Genomic DNA, 14064 nt, shown 5'->3' on the forward strand with positions numbered 1-14064 from the left:
AGGGGAAGGTACCGTAACCTTAACACGTGTGCACAACACTCAATTTTTTTTTTAAAATTTTTTGACAAAAATATCCTTCCCTTTAAGATGCAATTTTTTACTCTATTTTGTTTGTTTGGTCAGGATATCATGAATAATAATATGACATCATAATAATCAATAGGATGTTATAGAAAATAATATTACTGATACAAGATGTCATACCAAGTAACAGGATGTCACATCATTATATGGGATATCATAGGATTCAATAAGAAGTCATGCAAGATATTAAAAAATAATATTAATTTTTTTCTCTATTTTATGATATCCTGAACAATATATATAATTTTTAATTTAATCACATGAATTCCTTATAGATATATATCACTTTACGTGACTTAATATGAATTAGTGTTGATATCAATGACTTTCCGTTGCTTACATGAATAATATATGACTTCCTAGATAATGAAATATTATGCTCATACGAAAAGATATATCAATTCCGCATGCATCCTGATGACCTAATATTATGATTTCCTAGTTATTTGTAATGACATTCTATTTTTTTAAATATAATATCTTATTACTTTGTATCACTTCATTAATATGATTTTTGTTGCATGATATGATATTTTTTGATCTGTTATAATTTTTAATTATTGAATATGACTTTCTGTATCTTTATATGACATTCTGCTAGTTATTATGATTTTTTGTTATTTATTATAATATCTGATTATTTTTTATAATATTTTATTGATTATTATCGCTTCATGTTTTTCTTTATGACCTTCTGTTGGTTTGTTATTTTTTTATATTTTATTAATTATTATAATATTTTATTATTATTTATAATATTTTATTAATTATTATAATATTTTATTATTATCTATGAAGTCTTAGTCAAATATGAATAAAATAGAATAAAAAATGATGTTTTAAAAAAAAAAATAATTTTTTTTAAAAAAACTTTTAAAAAAATTGAACTATATTAAACCTCTACGATGTTGGAAATTGATGCAGCCCTCGTTATTAATTATGCCGTATGGTCCAGTTGAAGCAGTGTGCTCCATCTTAATTTTTCTCCACCAAAGAAGGTGGGCAAAGAATTTCACTTGTGGCTTCTCTTTTCTCTCATCCTCCGCACGTCTCCATAACAGTGGTAATGATTTCAGCCTCTTTTAATTTAAATGGGATAACTGTTCTTTTGTCGTGATACTAGGTACGAGTAATCTTATACAGTTTCGCTCTTGATATATCGGATTATAGTGGTGTCACGTGGCAAAGCCACTAACTTCAAACTGGTAATCTTGCATGGGCTTTCCATTTTGATTTCATGCATACGCTACCATGCTTGTATGGCATGTCATAACTCCATGTTTTCTTAACCAAAATAAAATGATAATGATGAATAACCATTGCAATTAGAAATCTAATTCTGAATTTTGTGCACAAGGTTCTATCTTAGCCTTTAATTGGAAATCTAGAAATGGCCATTACTTAAATATCTTATATGATTTATAATTTTCTTTCAATGCATGTAATAATTTACTTAGTCAAAAAGAAGACTAGTATTGTCACAGAATATGGGTGATGTAGCATCCTATTAATTAGGGGAGCTCTTTTGTGGCATTAGAAAGCTTCTTTTTTCCCCCAAGTCAAAAGAAGGGGATATAGGGGAAAAAAATAATAATAAATGTTAGTCCGTCCAAGCCACAGGGGCATGGTGGTGGATCCATGGCACTTCGGGGACCACACAACTGCCCAAGAAACCTTCCTTCCACGTTGGTGTCTTAAATTGCCCTCACACTTGCTCCTTTTGGGATTAAAACAAAACCACCCTTCCAGCTTCCATTAATTATCTCCAAATTCCAAACACACCCCCCTCCGCTCCCTCTCTCTTCCTACCAACAGCTGGAATTTAGAGAGATACAGAGGTGCAGCCTTTTCTTTTCAATATATAATTTCTTCTCAGGAATCAGACTGTTTTTTTAATAACACGGAGAGGTCCAGCCTTTTCCTTTCAATATATATATATTTAACTAAAGAATCAAGACTGTGTTTTTAATGACACTATTGGCAGCTCGCTCGCTCGCTCTCTCTCTCTCTCACTACTCCCCGCCCCCTCCTCTCTCCCTCTCTCTCTCTCTCTCTCTCTCTCTGTCTCTGCTCAGTGATTGTTTTTTCTTTTTTTTTTTTTTTGTATATATTGATGTATATTTAAGGCAGAGCCCAGTAGAAACCGCTCCTGCCCTGAAGAAATCCGACGGGTGGGTTGAGAAATCCGTGCGCGGTGGCTGCTAGAAAGATTGCAACTTTTCGTTCGTCCGAACGTTTTCCTCTTCACCCTCGTTCTTTCCAAGAGAGAATAGATAAGCTCCTCTCTCTCTCTCTCTCTCTCTCTGTTCCTTGTTGGTTGCTCTGTTGCTGACCCTCTCAATGGCAGAGGACTGTACTGTCGGCCACTTTAGTGATGAGATTTCGTGAGAAAATGGAAGAATTCAAGGGAATTTGATGAGTTGGTTGCTTGATTTCTTCTTTATGTCCGTTATTTTCAAGTAAAAAAATGGGTCTTGGCTCTTCCTGACCTGCGGGCGGTTTCCCGTTAACATTGTTCCTTTTGAGTGTATTTTTCCAAAATTTGGAGGAATTCATGGTTTTTATCTGAATATTACTCCTTTTTCGCTTCTAGTAACCCGATCGTTGGCCTCTAATACATTCAAAACCGGTTCTTTTCTTGAATTCTGACCCAAAGTTTCGATTTTTCTTCGATTTTTATATGGAGGAGATGATCCGTTCGTCTCTCTTCTCATCTTTCTTATCCGAAGAGAGTTCTAGAAAAGCTGAGGAGCTCGTGATATTTGGTTGCGGAGCTCCTTTCTGATGTGGTTTTCTCCTTGCGAGCCCGTGAGCGATCCCTTTTCCCATAGTCGGAGCTCCCCAAAAGTTCCCCCTGGTCCGGGAGTCTAAATTTCCAAAGAAATGGGTCCTTTGCAGTCCATTGATGGTGTGGTGGAGGAGATCATGAGGATCCACCGATCTCTGCCGCCGCGGCCGGGCATTGACGAGGTCGACGCGGCGATGGCCTTGGTCCGCAACGTGGACAAGGAGGAGCAGGCCCGCATCGATACCATATCTAAGCAGAAGAAGGGATTCGAGATCCCCGAGGAGCTCTTCTTTGTGCTCCAGGAGATGCAGAAGAATCTGGTCTACTTTCAGGGCAAAGAGCAGAAGAGGGAGGCTCTGAAGCTGCTTGATCTGGAGAACACCCACGTGTTGTTCGACGACTTGATTCAGAGGGCCTCCAAGTGCCTTCCTTCCAGCTCAAATGGGTTGGCGCCGTCGATTTCCGCGAACCCAGCCAAAGCTACTGCAGCCAGCTCCAAGACTAGCTTCGATACTAATACCACTGCTTCAGCTGTAGTTCACTCGGAGAAAAGGGTCGGAAGGAGCTTCGAGGGTCTTAGTAGAGATGACAGTTGCTTGAAGAAAGCAAAGTCCACAATGTATGCTGAGGGATTTGGCGGTGGTGATCCTCGCGTATTGCAACGGTTGTTGCAGAATCCTACAACTAGGCCTGAGGCTACTTTTGGTGAGTCCGGCACTCTAATTTCATAAGAGTGTCTTATCTCTGTAATCCCCTTGCTTTGATCTGTGCGCTTTCAGAACTCATATTTGTTTCCTTTATATAACTGGGATGATTCAAGTGCTGTATTTGAATTGTTGCTGTATCTGCTGAATTGGTTTATATCCTTGTAGGCATATAGACAAAATTTCATTCCCTAGTTATGGTTTTTAGTTTGTTTATGGATGCCTATACATAAAATCATTTGGATTTTCATTAAATAATGATGATAGGTTAATTTTTTTTTTCTTTAAAATGTATTCTGTAGGAGAAGATAGTGAGAAACTGAGTCTTATTAAACTAGCTAGCTTGATAGAGGTCTCTGCAAAGAAAGGCACCCGAGATCTAAACCTTCAGAACAAGCTTATGGATCAAATTGACTGGTTACCTGATTCGATTGGGAAGCTTTCTGGTCTGGTCACTCTTGATCTTTCAGAAAATCGAATTGTTGTTTTGCCAGCTACTGTTGGTGCTCTTTCTTCTTTAAAAAGATTGGACCTTCACTCAAATCGGATAGCTGAGCTTCCTAACTCTATTGGAGATCTTTATAGCCTGTTATATCTGGATCTGAGGGGAAACCAGTTAATGTCATTACCCTCTACAATTGGGAAATTGGTGCAACTTGAGGAACTTGACCTGAGCTCGAACCAGCTATCCTCGCTTCCAGATGCAATTGGAAATCTTGTACGCTTGAAGAAGTTAATCATTGAAACAAATGATATTGAAGAACTCCCACATACTATTGGTCATTGTGTCTCTCTTGTTGAACTCCGAGCAGATTATAATCGGCTGAAAGGCCTTCCAGAAGCTGTTGGAAGGCTGGAATCTCTGGAGATTCTCTCTGTCCGGTACAACAATATCAAATCACTTCCAACCACCATGGCATCTCTGTCAAAATTGAAGGAGCTTGATGTCAGCTTCAATGAGCTTGAATCAGTTCCTGAGAGCTTATGCCTTGCAACTACACTTGTCAAGCTGAACATAGGAAATAATTTTGCTGATTTACAATCTCTTCCACGCTCTATTGGCAATCTTGAGATGCTAGAAGAGTTGGATATCAGCAATAATCAGATTAGGGTCCTTCCAGACTCTTTTGGGATGTTGTCACAACTCCGCGTGCTTCATGCAGAAGAGAACCCTTTGGAGTTGCCACCAAGGCATATTGCTGAAATGGGTGCACAGGTAATTATTTTCTGCATATATTTGTTTTTGTTTTGGTATTCATCATTCAGTGGATGACAAGTATATTGTTTTTACAGGCTGTTGTGCAATACATGGCTGAACATGTTGCAAAGAAAGATGTGAAGTTGCGTCCAGTAAAGAGTAAGAAGAGTTGGACTCAGTTTTGCTTTCTCTCAAGGCCTAACAGAAGAAAGCATGATGGCTTGGAGTATGTTAGCTGATTCAACGATGCCATTTGGTAAGGAAGTGAATGCATCTTTGTTCTTTATTGTGTTGCCTTTTTCTACCTACATTACTTTGGCTGCTACGCTTCATTTTGCCATTTTCCTCTGGTTCTTTCTAACTCCTAGATGCATATAAATTGCAGGGATACATCTTTCATGTTGTTGTTGGAATACACGATCGTGATGCAAGTAGTCTTGTCCACTCACATAAAAGAAGACTTTGAAGATGTGAATCTAATTTTTGCCTCGGGACTTGAGTAAAATTCCTCCTGCCTAGGTCTGTTGTTTCACTTGTATTTCTAGTGTCTTTGAACTTGTGTGAGATGTAATATTAACTTCCTGTGGCAAATAGAAATGAACAAAAATGTATGCGATATTTCTTATTCTTTACATTTTCTTGTAGTTGATTTTCTTTTGTAACGTAGTGCACATGAACTTTTTTTTTTCCAATTTAGAATTGTCTTGTAGTTGATTTTCTTTTGTAACATAGTGCACATGAACTCTTTCATTCATTTAGAAAAAAAAAAAATTAGGTGCTTTGGACATTCAAGATGAAGTTTACATGCTTTTTAAATCATAAATGATTGTGTTAGATGAAACAGGCTAATAGCTAGACATCATGATTATTTAGGGAAGGAAAATACTTCCCTGTCCAGTCACTTGGAACATGTGGCTTCTGTGTTGGATGAGGTGTCAGTCAGGAGAGAGAAGTGAAGGGTTGGGGATTAGTTTTGAGTCATTTTATCAAAAAGAGTTCTTTAGTGGATTACTGATCATGCTCTATTTTTTTGAGTAGTGGATGCTGAACACCTTCCTGTAATTGATAACATCATATCAACATCGTCCATTGGGTAATGCAAAAGCTCTAAAGAGCATATTATAAAGAATTATTACCATAAACAAGTTTTTGCTACTCTTGACCCGACACCATAGCTCACAACTGGCCTTTTTAAGATAATAGGGTGAACTTTCTAGATGGTGTAGAAGATATGTTGTTGAGAAATGTGGTTGCAAGATTTCCATTAAATGATTTATTAGTCCAAATATAACAATGGAAACACATGCAGATAAAATGCTCATTTAGAGATCGTAAATGCCAATAGAATGGGGAACAACTGCTAAATAAATCTTACCCTTAACATGCCACAAAGGTCATGGTAGAGTCTTCGTTGTTACAATATAAGAATTACTCTTTAGGTCCTCCAACTTTTACAATATCTCGATTCAATAGTTAGAATTTTAGAAAAGTTGAATCAGCATCTGTTATCATTGTTATTTATTGGATTAGAGTTTCAGCAAATCCATTTATGTTGTCTTTATCTAGTAGATGTTTCAATTTGACTTGTTGGCATATAGCTAGCATGTTAGAGATGAACTCAATTGCATATACTGGACCTCTTGTTTTTCTGCCTTTGGCTAAATGCTTTCCACCCCGAAGTTTGAATTGTTGGTCCTTGGTTGGTTGAGCTTAAACACTAATTTAGGTTTCTGGACTGCTAATTGACCTTTAGGTTTCATGGCAAGCCCTTCTTTTGCTGAACTAGACTTAGCCAGAAATTCAATACTGATTCATATAAGGGTATTGTCAAGGTTTCAGACTTTTCTATTGTAATTTCGGTTCAGAACGATCATTTGTTTTGTTAAAGATAGTTGGTAGCCTACAAATTTTCTGAGTACTATAGTTCAGACATAACATAAATGTCTGTTCTATTATCCATCAATGTATTTCCTTCTATGCTTTGTGCCATAGTAGGCTATCATTCAAAATCACTGTTAGTCAGCTTTCATGTTATTGGAGCCTGGTTCGTACTGGTGTACTAGGAACTTGCAAATTTGTTTGGGACAAGGTCCAAAATTTGAGTTGATTATCTATGCCTAGTGACCATTTGGTGATCACATTGACATGAAAACAGTTAGATCGAAACTATAAGAATGAGTAAATCTCTTGGCCAGACCTTTTGAACCCAGAAACACCGTTTCAGCCATCTATGACTGGCTGGTGTTAAGACTGGTATATTAACATATCATCCAGCAAGTTATTCTTATTGAATGCTGATCTGATTCAACTTGTTTTCACTTAATTTAGTTTAAATTCCTTGTGACATATATTGACTTTGTCAGACCTTTCCAAGCCCTAATATTTTATTTCTCTAGGCTCTTGAGATTTTTTTGCGTTCCACTTCTGCCCTTCTGTTGGCTGGTATCACTGTTCATTTGCAATATTACTATTTCTGAACTTGGTATGTAGATGACAAATGATGTCATCAGAATTAATTTATATTAAAGTAACATGTTTATTGCTGCTTTGTTTTCAAAATTTATGTTATTGTTTTTCCCCTTCCAAAAAACACTTTGTTTCAGTTTAATGATTTTGGACACTTCTTTTTGTTAAGAGCTTTCTCCATGGATTGAATTAAGCAGAAAACCACCTTTTCATCCTAGTAAGGCGAATATTTGAGAAATTATATATATTTCTGTTGTATGACTACATGCATTAAAATCATGAAAAATATTGACAAGCTTTACTTTTTCCTCTTTTTTTAAGAAAAAGAGCTGCTTGCATTTTTTTTTTTTTTTGGATAAGTCAACTCCTAAGCTATTGACTTATGTTTCTCCAACTTTTTGTTGAAAAAAGTTGTTAGCAAGGAAATAAGTTCCATTAGTTGAATCTCCTACTCATTCAAGCTCCTCTTGAACTTGTATGAATAAATGATCTTATTTAGGCAATGTAATCTATATGCTATTTTACCGTACTCACAATTTTAACTGGGAAATATCTCAATATTTCTGGCAATCACTGTTGTACTACACAGTCTTATATTATCATGTTGAAAAGAGATTTTTCTTATTAAAATTATCTGCAAAAGTTGAAAGCACAGCCCTTTTTTTCCTGATCCCAGCCTTTATGAGTGATTCTGAAGATTTTGTTGTTAATCTATATTGCTTCTGCGAGCCATTGTTGTCTGCTTTTACTAAAGGGTCCTGGGACACAACTATGCAAAGTATTAACATTTCCTTCCAGTTAATGTTTTATGAAGTTCTACATCCATATAACCCTTGGGCTCCTTATATGGATACAGGAATAACATTAGTATTGATATGGCATTATTTGGTCCCATGCCCGTACCACCTTTGAGATTTATTGTTAGGGGTACAGATGTTTTTGATATTTTGCCATTATGCCCTTCAGTTGTCTCCACTGAGTTAGTCATTTGCAAGTTTGTTCTTTAGCTTCCATGGACTACATGATGTCTTCAAGTGCTGCATCCCAACATGATTGGAGGTAGGCCATCAAACTGGTTTTATTATTTTACTCCTTGGACATGTTTTCTCATTGTCATTTACTATGCAGTAAAAGCTTTAACCATGCGGTAAACCTTAGATCTTCTTCTCTTGTTTTGCCATTGAACTGAAGCTCTCATTTCTGGTCCCTCTGTAGAATGTGATCCAAAAGATACGTTGTATATTGAGTATATCAAGCCCGTAGCGCTGTTATATGTGGACAATTTATGAGAAAAAGATGGAAAGGAAAAGAATCAATCCGTGGCAGAAACCAAGCTGACTTCATGGATCACTTTCTTGAAAGGGGCCTGCCTTCTTGTTCTGGAGATACGGATAAGTTGTGGTCACCTGATCAATTGGTAGGCACCCACCACTAGTGATGGTCAGATGCCAGTGTCACATGAGCTCCTGTGATCCTGCTCCTTTGTTCACTTGGTCGACACTAAATCTCTAGCTCTATCCCTTCAGTTTGGTGCCAGCTTTACAAAACTTTCGTCTAATGAATTTCTTATCCAAGATCAGCTTCTTGGTAGAAAGTTGGATTATTTTTTGGAACTTTAGTTTTTTCTTCTTTTCTTTTCGTCTTTGGTTAACGGTTCTTGTTTCACCTAAAGTGAGAATTCTGCAGACCTCTCTCACTGATGAAGGATTAGTGGATGAATTCCTATATCTTTTAAGATTTTCAGAGGGACAGCTGAAATTTTTATAGTTTAGATTATTTATATATGAATAAAAATGAAATTCAAATGCCGTACGAGTGTCATTTTTTTGTTACAAGGGTGATGTATTGAAGAGGACCAGTGTAAATCCCAGATTCGGGATTTGGGGATTTGGGGCTTCTACTTTCACCAAAGACATGGGCTTGCTTGAAGAGCATATAAACAAATTAGCACACAAAGATCTGGTTCTGAGTATAATGCTTGCTTCTGTCTTTCTGTCAACCAAAGTGGCATGTGGAACCAAGCAATCTTCCAGAATTAGCGTAGTTTCTAAAGTTAGTGGGATAGCGTTAATATTAAAATTTCAAGTCAGTGGTTGAGTCAATTGGGAGCACTTAGTAGTACTAAAAAGGGTCTCATAGAAGAGCTTGTTAAACTCGGATTTTCTTTTAACTAAGGGAGAATATGATTGATGAACAAAAGCATCCACAAGCATGGGGAGATACAAGAGCATGTTTTATCCATCCATCGTTGAAAGCAAGCATCGCTAAATTATTTTTTGGTTTAAATTAATCCCTTAAAATTTAAATTTGGTATAAAAGAAAGTGGTGAAGTAGCAGAAACAAAAGTATGTTGTTAGTAGCTGGTCTTCTAGTCCTGTTTGGATGAAAGCATAAGCTATTTATTTTGGATAAATTAGACATTTGGCTCAAGGTTAGGAAGAAAGTAGCTCCCCCTGGTAGGGGTGCCCGATCCCACCCATCAGGCAATTTCTCATATTCTGATTTCTTTTGGATGATATCATCTTAAGATTATCTAATTGGAAACTTTCCTTTATGAAAAAAAAAAGGAATCCTCAGCAGCAACCATACAGGGGAAGAACTGCATGGATAAACTGTGTTGGCATCCAAACAGCTCCATCTCTCAATAAATTATTGATTCCATTCAAGGGAGATACTGTAGCAAGTAAGGGAGATACATGGAATGGAGAGCCCACCTGCACCCATAACACAAAAACAAACAAAATCGTCATACATGGAGTAGTTTTGTGCAGACTTATCTTACTTGTTCTATCCTTTGGACTGTGTTTGACAATGTCCACATGATTTGAGTCTCCTTGCAGATTCTTCCCCGTCTTTCTAATAACATAATTGTTCATAATCTCTTCTCGTGGTTGATGTTGTTTACCATTCAACATTAAGGAGTAATCGAGCCGTGGAAAGTTTTTAGAGTGTTGAAAGGATTGTGGAAATATAGCTATGAAAGACATGAAGAACGTGAAATTGAAAGTGTTATTCTTTTGATAAATTTTTATTCATGAGAAACAGGTGGAACCAAGTAATGGCAAAATCATCATTACACGGTAAAAAGTATCATTAGTTTGCAGTTTATGATTGATTGTTTTCATTTTTGGTAGTGCGTGCGTGTTCCCGTATTTCCTGGAATTATTCAACATCATGAATAAAATCATAAAATTCAAAAAAATAATTGAACAATTTGCTTACCAGGGAGTAATTTTAAGCATCATGCTGTCTCTGAACAAATCAGTAATAATTCAAGACTTGTACAAATAATTCAGAAAAATGCTGCTCTTATGTCCCTGATCCTCGAACTTTATCATCTACCTTTGCTCACTATAATGATCTCAAAGCATTGTCAGCCATTATTTAAATGCTGATTGGACGCATCTATGATTGAAATCATGTGCTGCATTTCATGATGGTGGTACAATTATCATAGTTGCACCAAATCTATTATTTGATCAGTTGAGCAACCACCGTAACGGTATGATGAGGGAAAGTAGAAGCGCCACATATTTGTGGTGAGCCTAACCGTCCTTGGCCATCTGATCGGTGTAGCTTATACATTTCCATCGCCTGGACCGCAACATTTACCTCCAGTTCTCGACCAACGGAAAGTTCACAGTGTCCGTCAGATGCGTTATCTTGGCTGTTTTGTAGATAGCCTTTGCATCATGAAGGGTGAGACGTCGCAGGCCGTTAGTGGGCCCCTCTATAGTTCCCCGTTATCCTATGATACGAATTATTAGGCCTGGAAAGCTGGCGATCTTTTGAATGGAACGAACACCAGACGTTCACGCCAACTTCGATTACAGGCCATCTGATCATTCGCTCCCTCTGTTCCTCCACCCATCTGGTCTGTTGATCATCGATCTAACGGGCTAGAAGCTTTCTTGGTCTATTTGATTCCATAAAAACCGCCATATACGGAATCTTCCACATTGATGTCTTGATAAGAGATGCCACAAGTATGTGAATGGGAGTTGGGCCCTCCACACCGGAAAATTGTGTGGTGGAGCCCGGTGACAGCTGGAAGCAGCCCAGTACCGAGACCTCCTGCGGGTCCATTGTGGATCCGATATCTATCCTTCGTATCAAAAGCCGGAGGACCGGAGTCGGCCATCCTCGCGTCACTCCCAAGGAAAAGGTGGCGGGCAGTAGGGATTTGTTTAGATGGACAGCTTGGATGGTGGATAGCATCTGTTGCTCGAAGTGGACCATTTCACAGAATTACGGAACCACCCTCAGGATTCTCCAGTACCAACCTCGGGGTCCAGCAGCCGCTAACACAGGCCCAACATGAGAAGCAACGGGAAATGGACGAGAATGCCTTTCCATCACAGTCCGTTGCGATATCATTCTGGTCATGTGAAATATGTAATGCAGCTAATAAATCCCTTAAATGCTGGCCCAGAGATTCTTCCGTTGCCAACTCTACAAAGCTTTAAAGCTCACAAACGTTACGTGAGAGAGAAGCCAATTATGGCTGACGACAGAAGAAAACATAAGAAGAAGAGAGGAAGAAGAGATTGGTGAAAATAATATACAAACTGCCAGTAGCGGCATAGAGGGGTGGTGTTGGTGATGGGATTTTTTATCTACCAAAAGTTGCCGGAGAATCGGCGAGCAAAAGGTGGTTTTCCGGTGAGGGCGTGGGTGGTGGTGAAAGGGGCTGCCGCGAAGGTCGTCGGGTTGTATGTGGGGAAGCGGAGGTGGGCAGCGAGGCGCGCGAGGAGGCTTGCATGGGCTGGACTTTGGGCAAGGGTGAGGAGGGCCATGCGCCTGGCACGGGCCCGGCATGTGCCGGCGGGGAGCTACGACTCGGTGAGCTATGCCCAGAATTTTGATGATGGGGTGTGGAAGGAGGAGGAAGAGTTTTGGAGGAGTGGGTCATTTGCGTGTAGGTACGGGCAATCTGGTCGCTTGGTGAGTTGAGTGGTCCCAAGTATTTTCTTCTTTCTTTCTTTGAACTTCTTTTATTGTTCTTTTGCAGCCTTTCGTTTCTAGTCTCTATCTACCCCAGGGAATTACGAGAAGTGTTTTGTTTTTCCTTCTTTTTGGTTCATTTCATATCACTTTTTATATTATAAAAGACTCGTAAATTGTAACATTTTTTTCAGAGGAAAGGTGAAATGATCTATGGTGTGAGAGTCCTAATCTTCAGTTGTGGAATCTGTGTGGTAGCTATTTGATCTTTAATCTCATGAATGTGTGAATTAATGAACGTTACCTATCAAATTTGGGATTAATTAATGTAGACAGTAAGTGAAAGCTTGAAACTTGAAGTCAAGCTCGTTTTGTAAGTTTTTAAGTCTCATCTTTTTTTTTGTTTAAGGTAAAGGAAATTTCTTCAAAGAAACTATATAATTTCATTTCGTTGAAACCCTTTGAAAAAATAATCCATCTACTGAATAATAACTTTGGAAAATATAGTGAAACAAAATAATGGAGAATCTGAAAAAACCTTTTCTATGATTTAAACTATTCACCACATTTTAATATATAGAGATCTCATGTCGGTATAATATAACATTAATATTGTAGAATATTGCCATATTTGCTTGCTATATTTTCCATGGCCATGCTGATAAAATGATTCTTGTGCGCTATGTCCCCCTGGATTTTCTTGAGAATGTTTTGGAAAGAAAACGGAAGGTCTTCCCGTGCGGCGTGCATTTAGTACTAGGAATGCAACCAATCCCACTAATTTGAAACATTTTTAATCCTGAGAGTAAGGCCAACTCAGCATGCTTTAATTTACTTGAATGGTTCATGGGTTTTCCAACCCTCAGAATGAACACCCGCATTCACGACTCTAGTAATTGTAACATACCTGCAATTCATGAATTCTCAACTACATCCAACTAACCCTCTCAAGATTAGAATGTAATTTTATTCTACATCAATAATATGTTTACAAAATTAATCATGCATAAGTTCTTAAAAATTTTAATATTATATTTTATTTGTTGATTTTGTGATTATTTGATGATTAAGCATTGTAGAACAATCGAAACAGGGATCAGTCGCTCTGAAATCTGGTGCAACTAGGCCATTTTGGATTGAATTCCGCAGGCCAAACCGATTTCAACTCAAAAATTCTAAAAGAAAAGAAGATCGAAGCAAGAGAATCATGATCCCTCATCGAATCTCCTACCGCGGTGCCAACCGCCACCAGCTATTCGATTGTCGATAATCGTCAAACTCAAACGACCGTTCTTATCTGTTATGATTGATCTTCAAATCTCTCTCCACCTCCCTCTATCTTGACCTTTGGTATCACCACTACGGTGCTACTAGGGGGCAATGCTCCTTTTTTTTCCTTGCTCTCGATTTCTTGTGTATGGCCTAACCACCGTCCCTAGCCACTGTTGGCCATGCCACCACTCCCCCTTCCCCTTAGACTGTCCCGATTGCGCCCATGTTGGGCCACCACCCCTCCCTTCTTTGGTTTTCAAGAGCCACAAGAGGACTATCTTTCAGCCATATAGAAAACGAATGAAGGAGAAAAAAAGAAAAAGAGAGAGAAAGAAAAAAGAATAATAAAATAGATAAATAAATAGATAAATAAAAATATAATTAATTAATTAATTAATCAAATGATGTTACTAACATTAAATTAGGAGAAAAACTAACTTTGAATCTATTTTCGTTATTGGACTTCAATCTGATTAGATCTGGATCTGACTCTTTGCTATTCGACTCGGTCCATATAGATTGTGTCTAAACCATTATCTGGACTGGGACCATAAGTAGACCCGGAGCAAGCCCAGATCGAGAGTCTTTCTCTTTTCATCCAATTTTTC

The 14064-nt window shown here is 37.9% G+C and overlaps 1 protein-coding gene across 5 annotated transcripts; it reads left to right on the forward strand.

The window, feature by feature from the left end:
• The first annotated feature begins 1846 nt into the window (after positions 1-1846).
• On the forward strand, positions 1847-9048 carry LOC105050199 (plant intracellular Ras-group-related LRR protein 4). 5 transcript variants are annotated; one of them, XR_012143169.1, is made up of 6 exons: positions 1850-3577; positions 3879-4792; positions 4870-5030; positions 5160-5293; positions 8097-8299; positions 8456-9048. XR_012143169.1 is itself a non-coding variant. In XM_073261520.1 (4 exons), the coding sequence occupies exons 1-3, from the start codon at positions 2968-2970 to the stop codon at positions 5011-5013; spliced, it is 1668 nt and encodes a 555-aa protein (XP_073117621.1). In that variant the 5' UTR covers positions 1850-2967; the 3' UTR covers positions 5014-5030; positions 5160-9048. The 5 variants fall into 5 exon arrangements, 1 of the variants encoding a protein (XP_073117621.1); XR_012143170.1 differs by having other exon boundaries at positions 8207-8299; XR_012143171.1 differs by having other exon boundaries at positions 8248-8299.
• The last annotated feature ends 5016 nt before the right edge of the window (positions 9049-14064 follow it).

This window comes from Elaeis guineensis, chromosome 8, assembly GCF_000442705.2.
Source record: "Elaeis guineensis isolate ETL-2024a chromosome 8, EG11, whole genome shotgun sequence".
In the NCBI taxonomy this organism is placed as follows: domain Eukaryota; kingdom Viridiplantae; phylum Streptophyta; class Magnoliopsida; order Arecales; family Arecaceae; genus Elaeis; species Elaeis guineensis.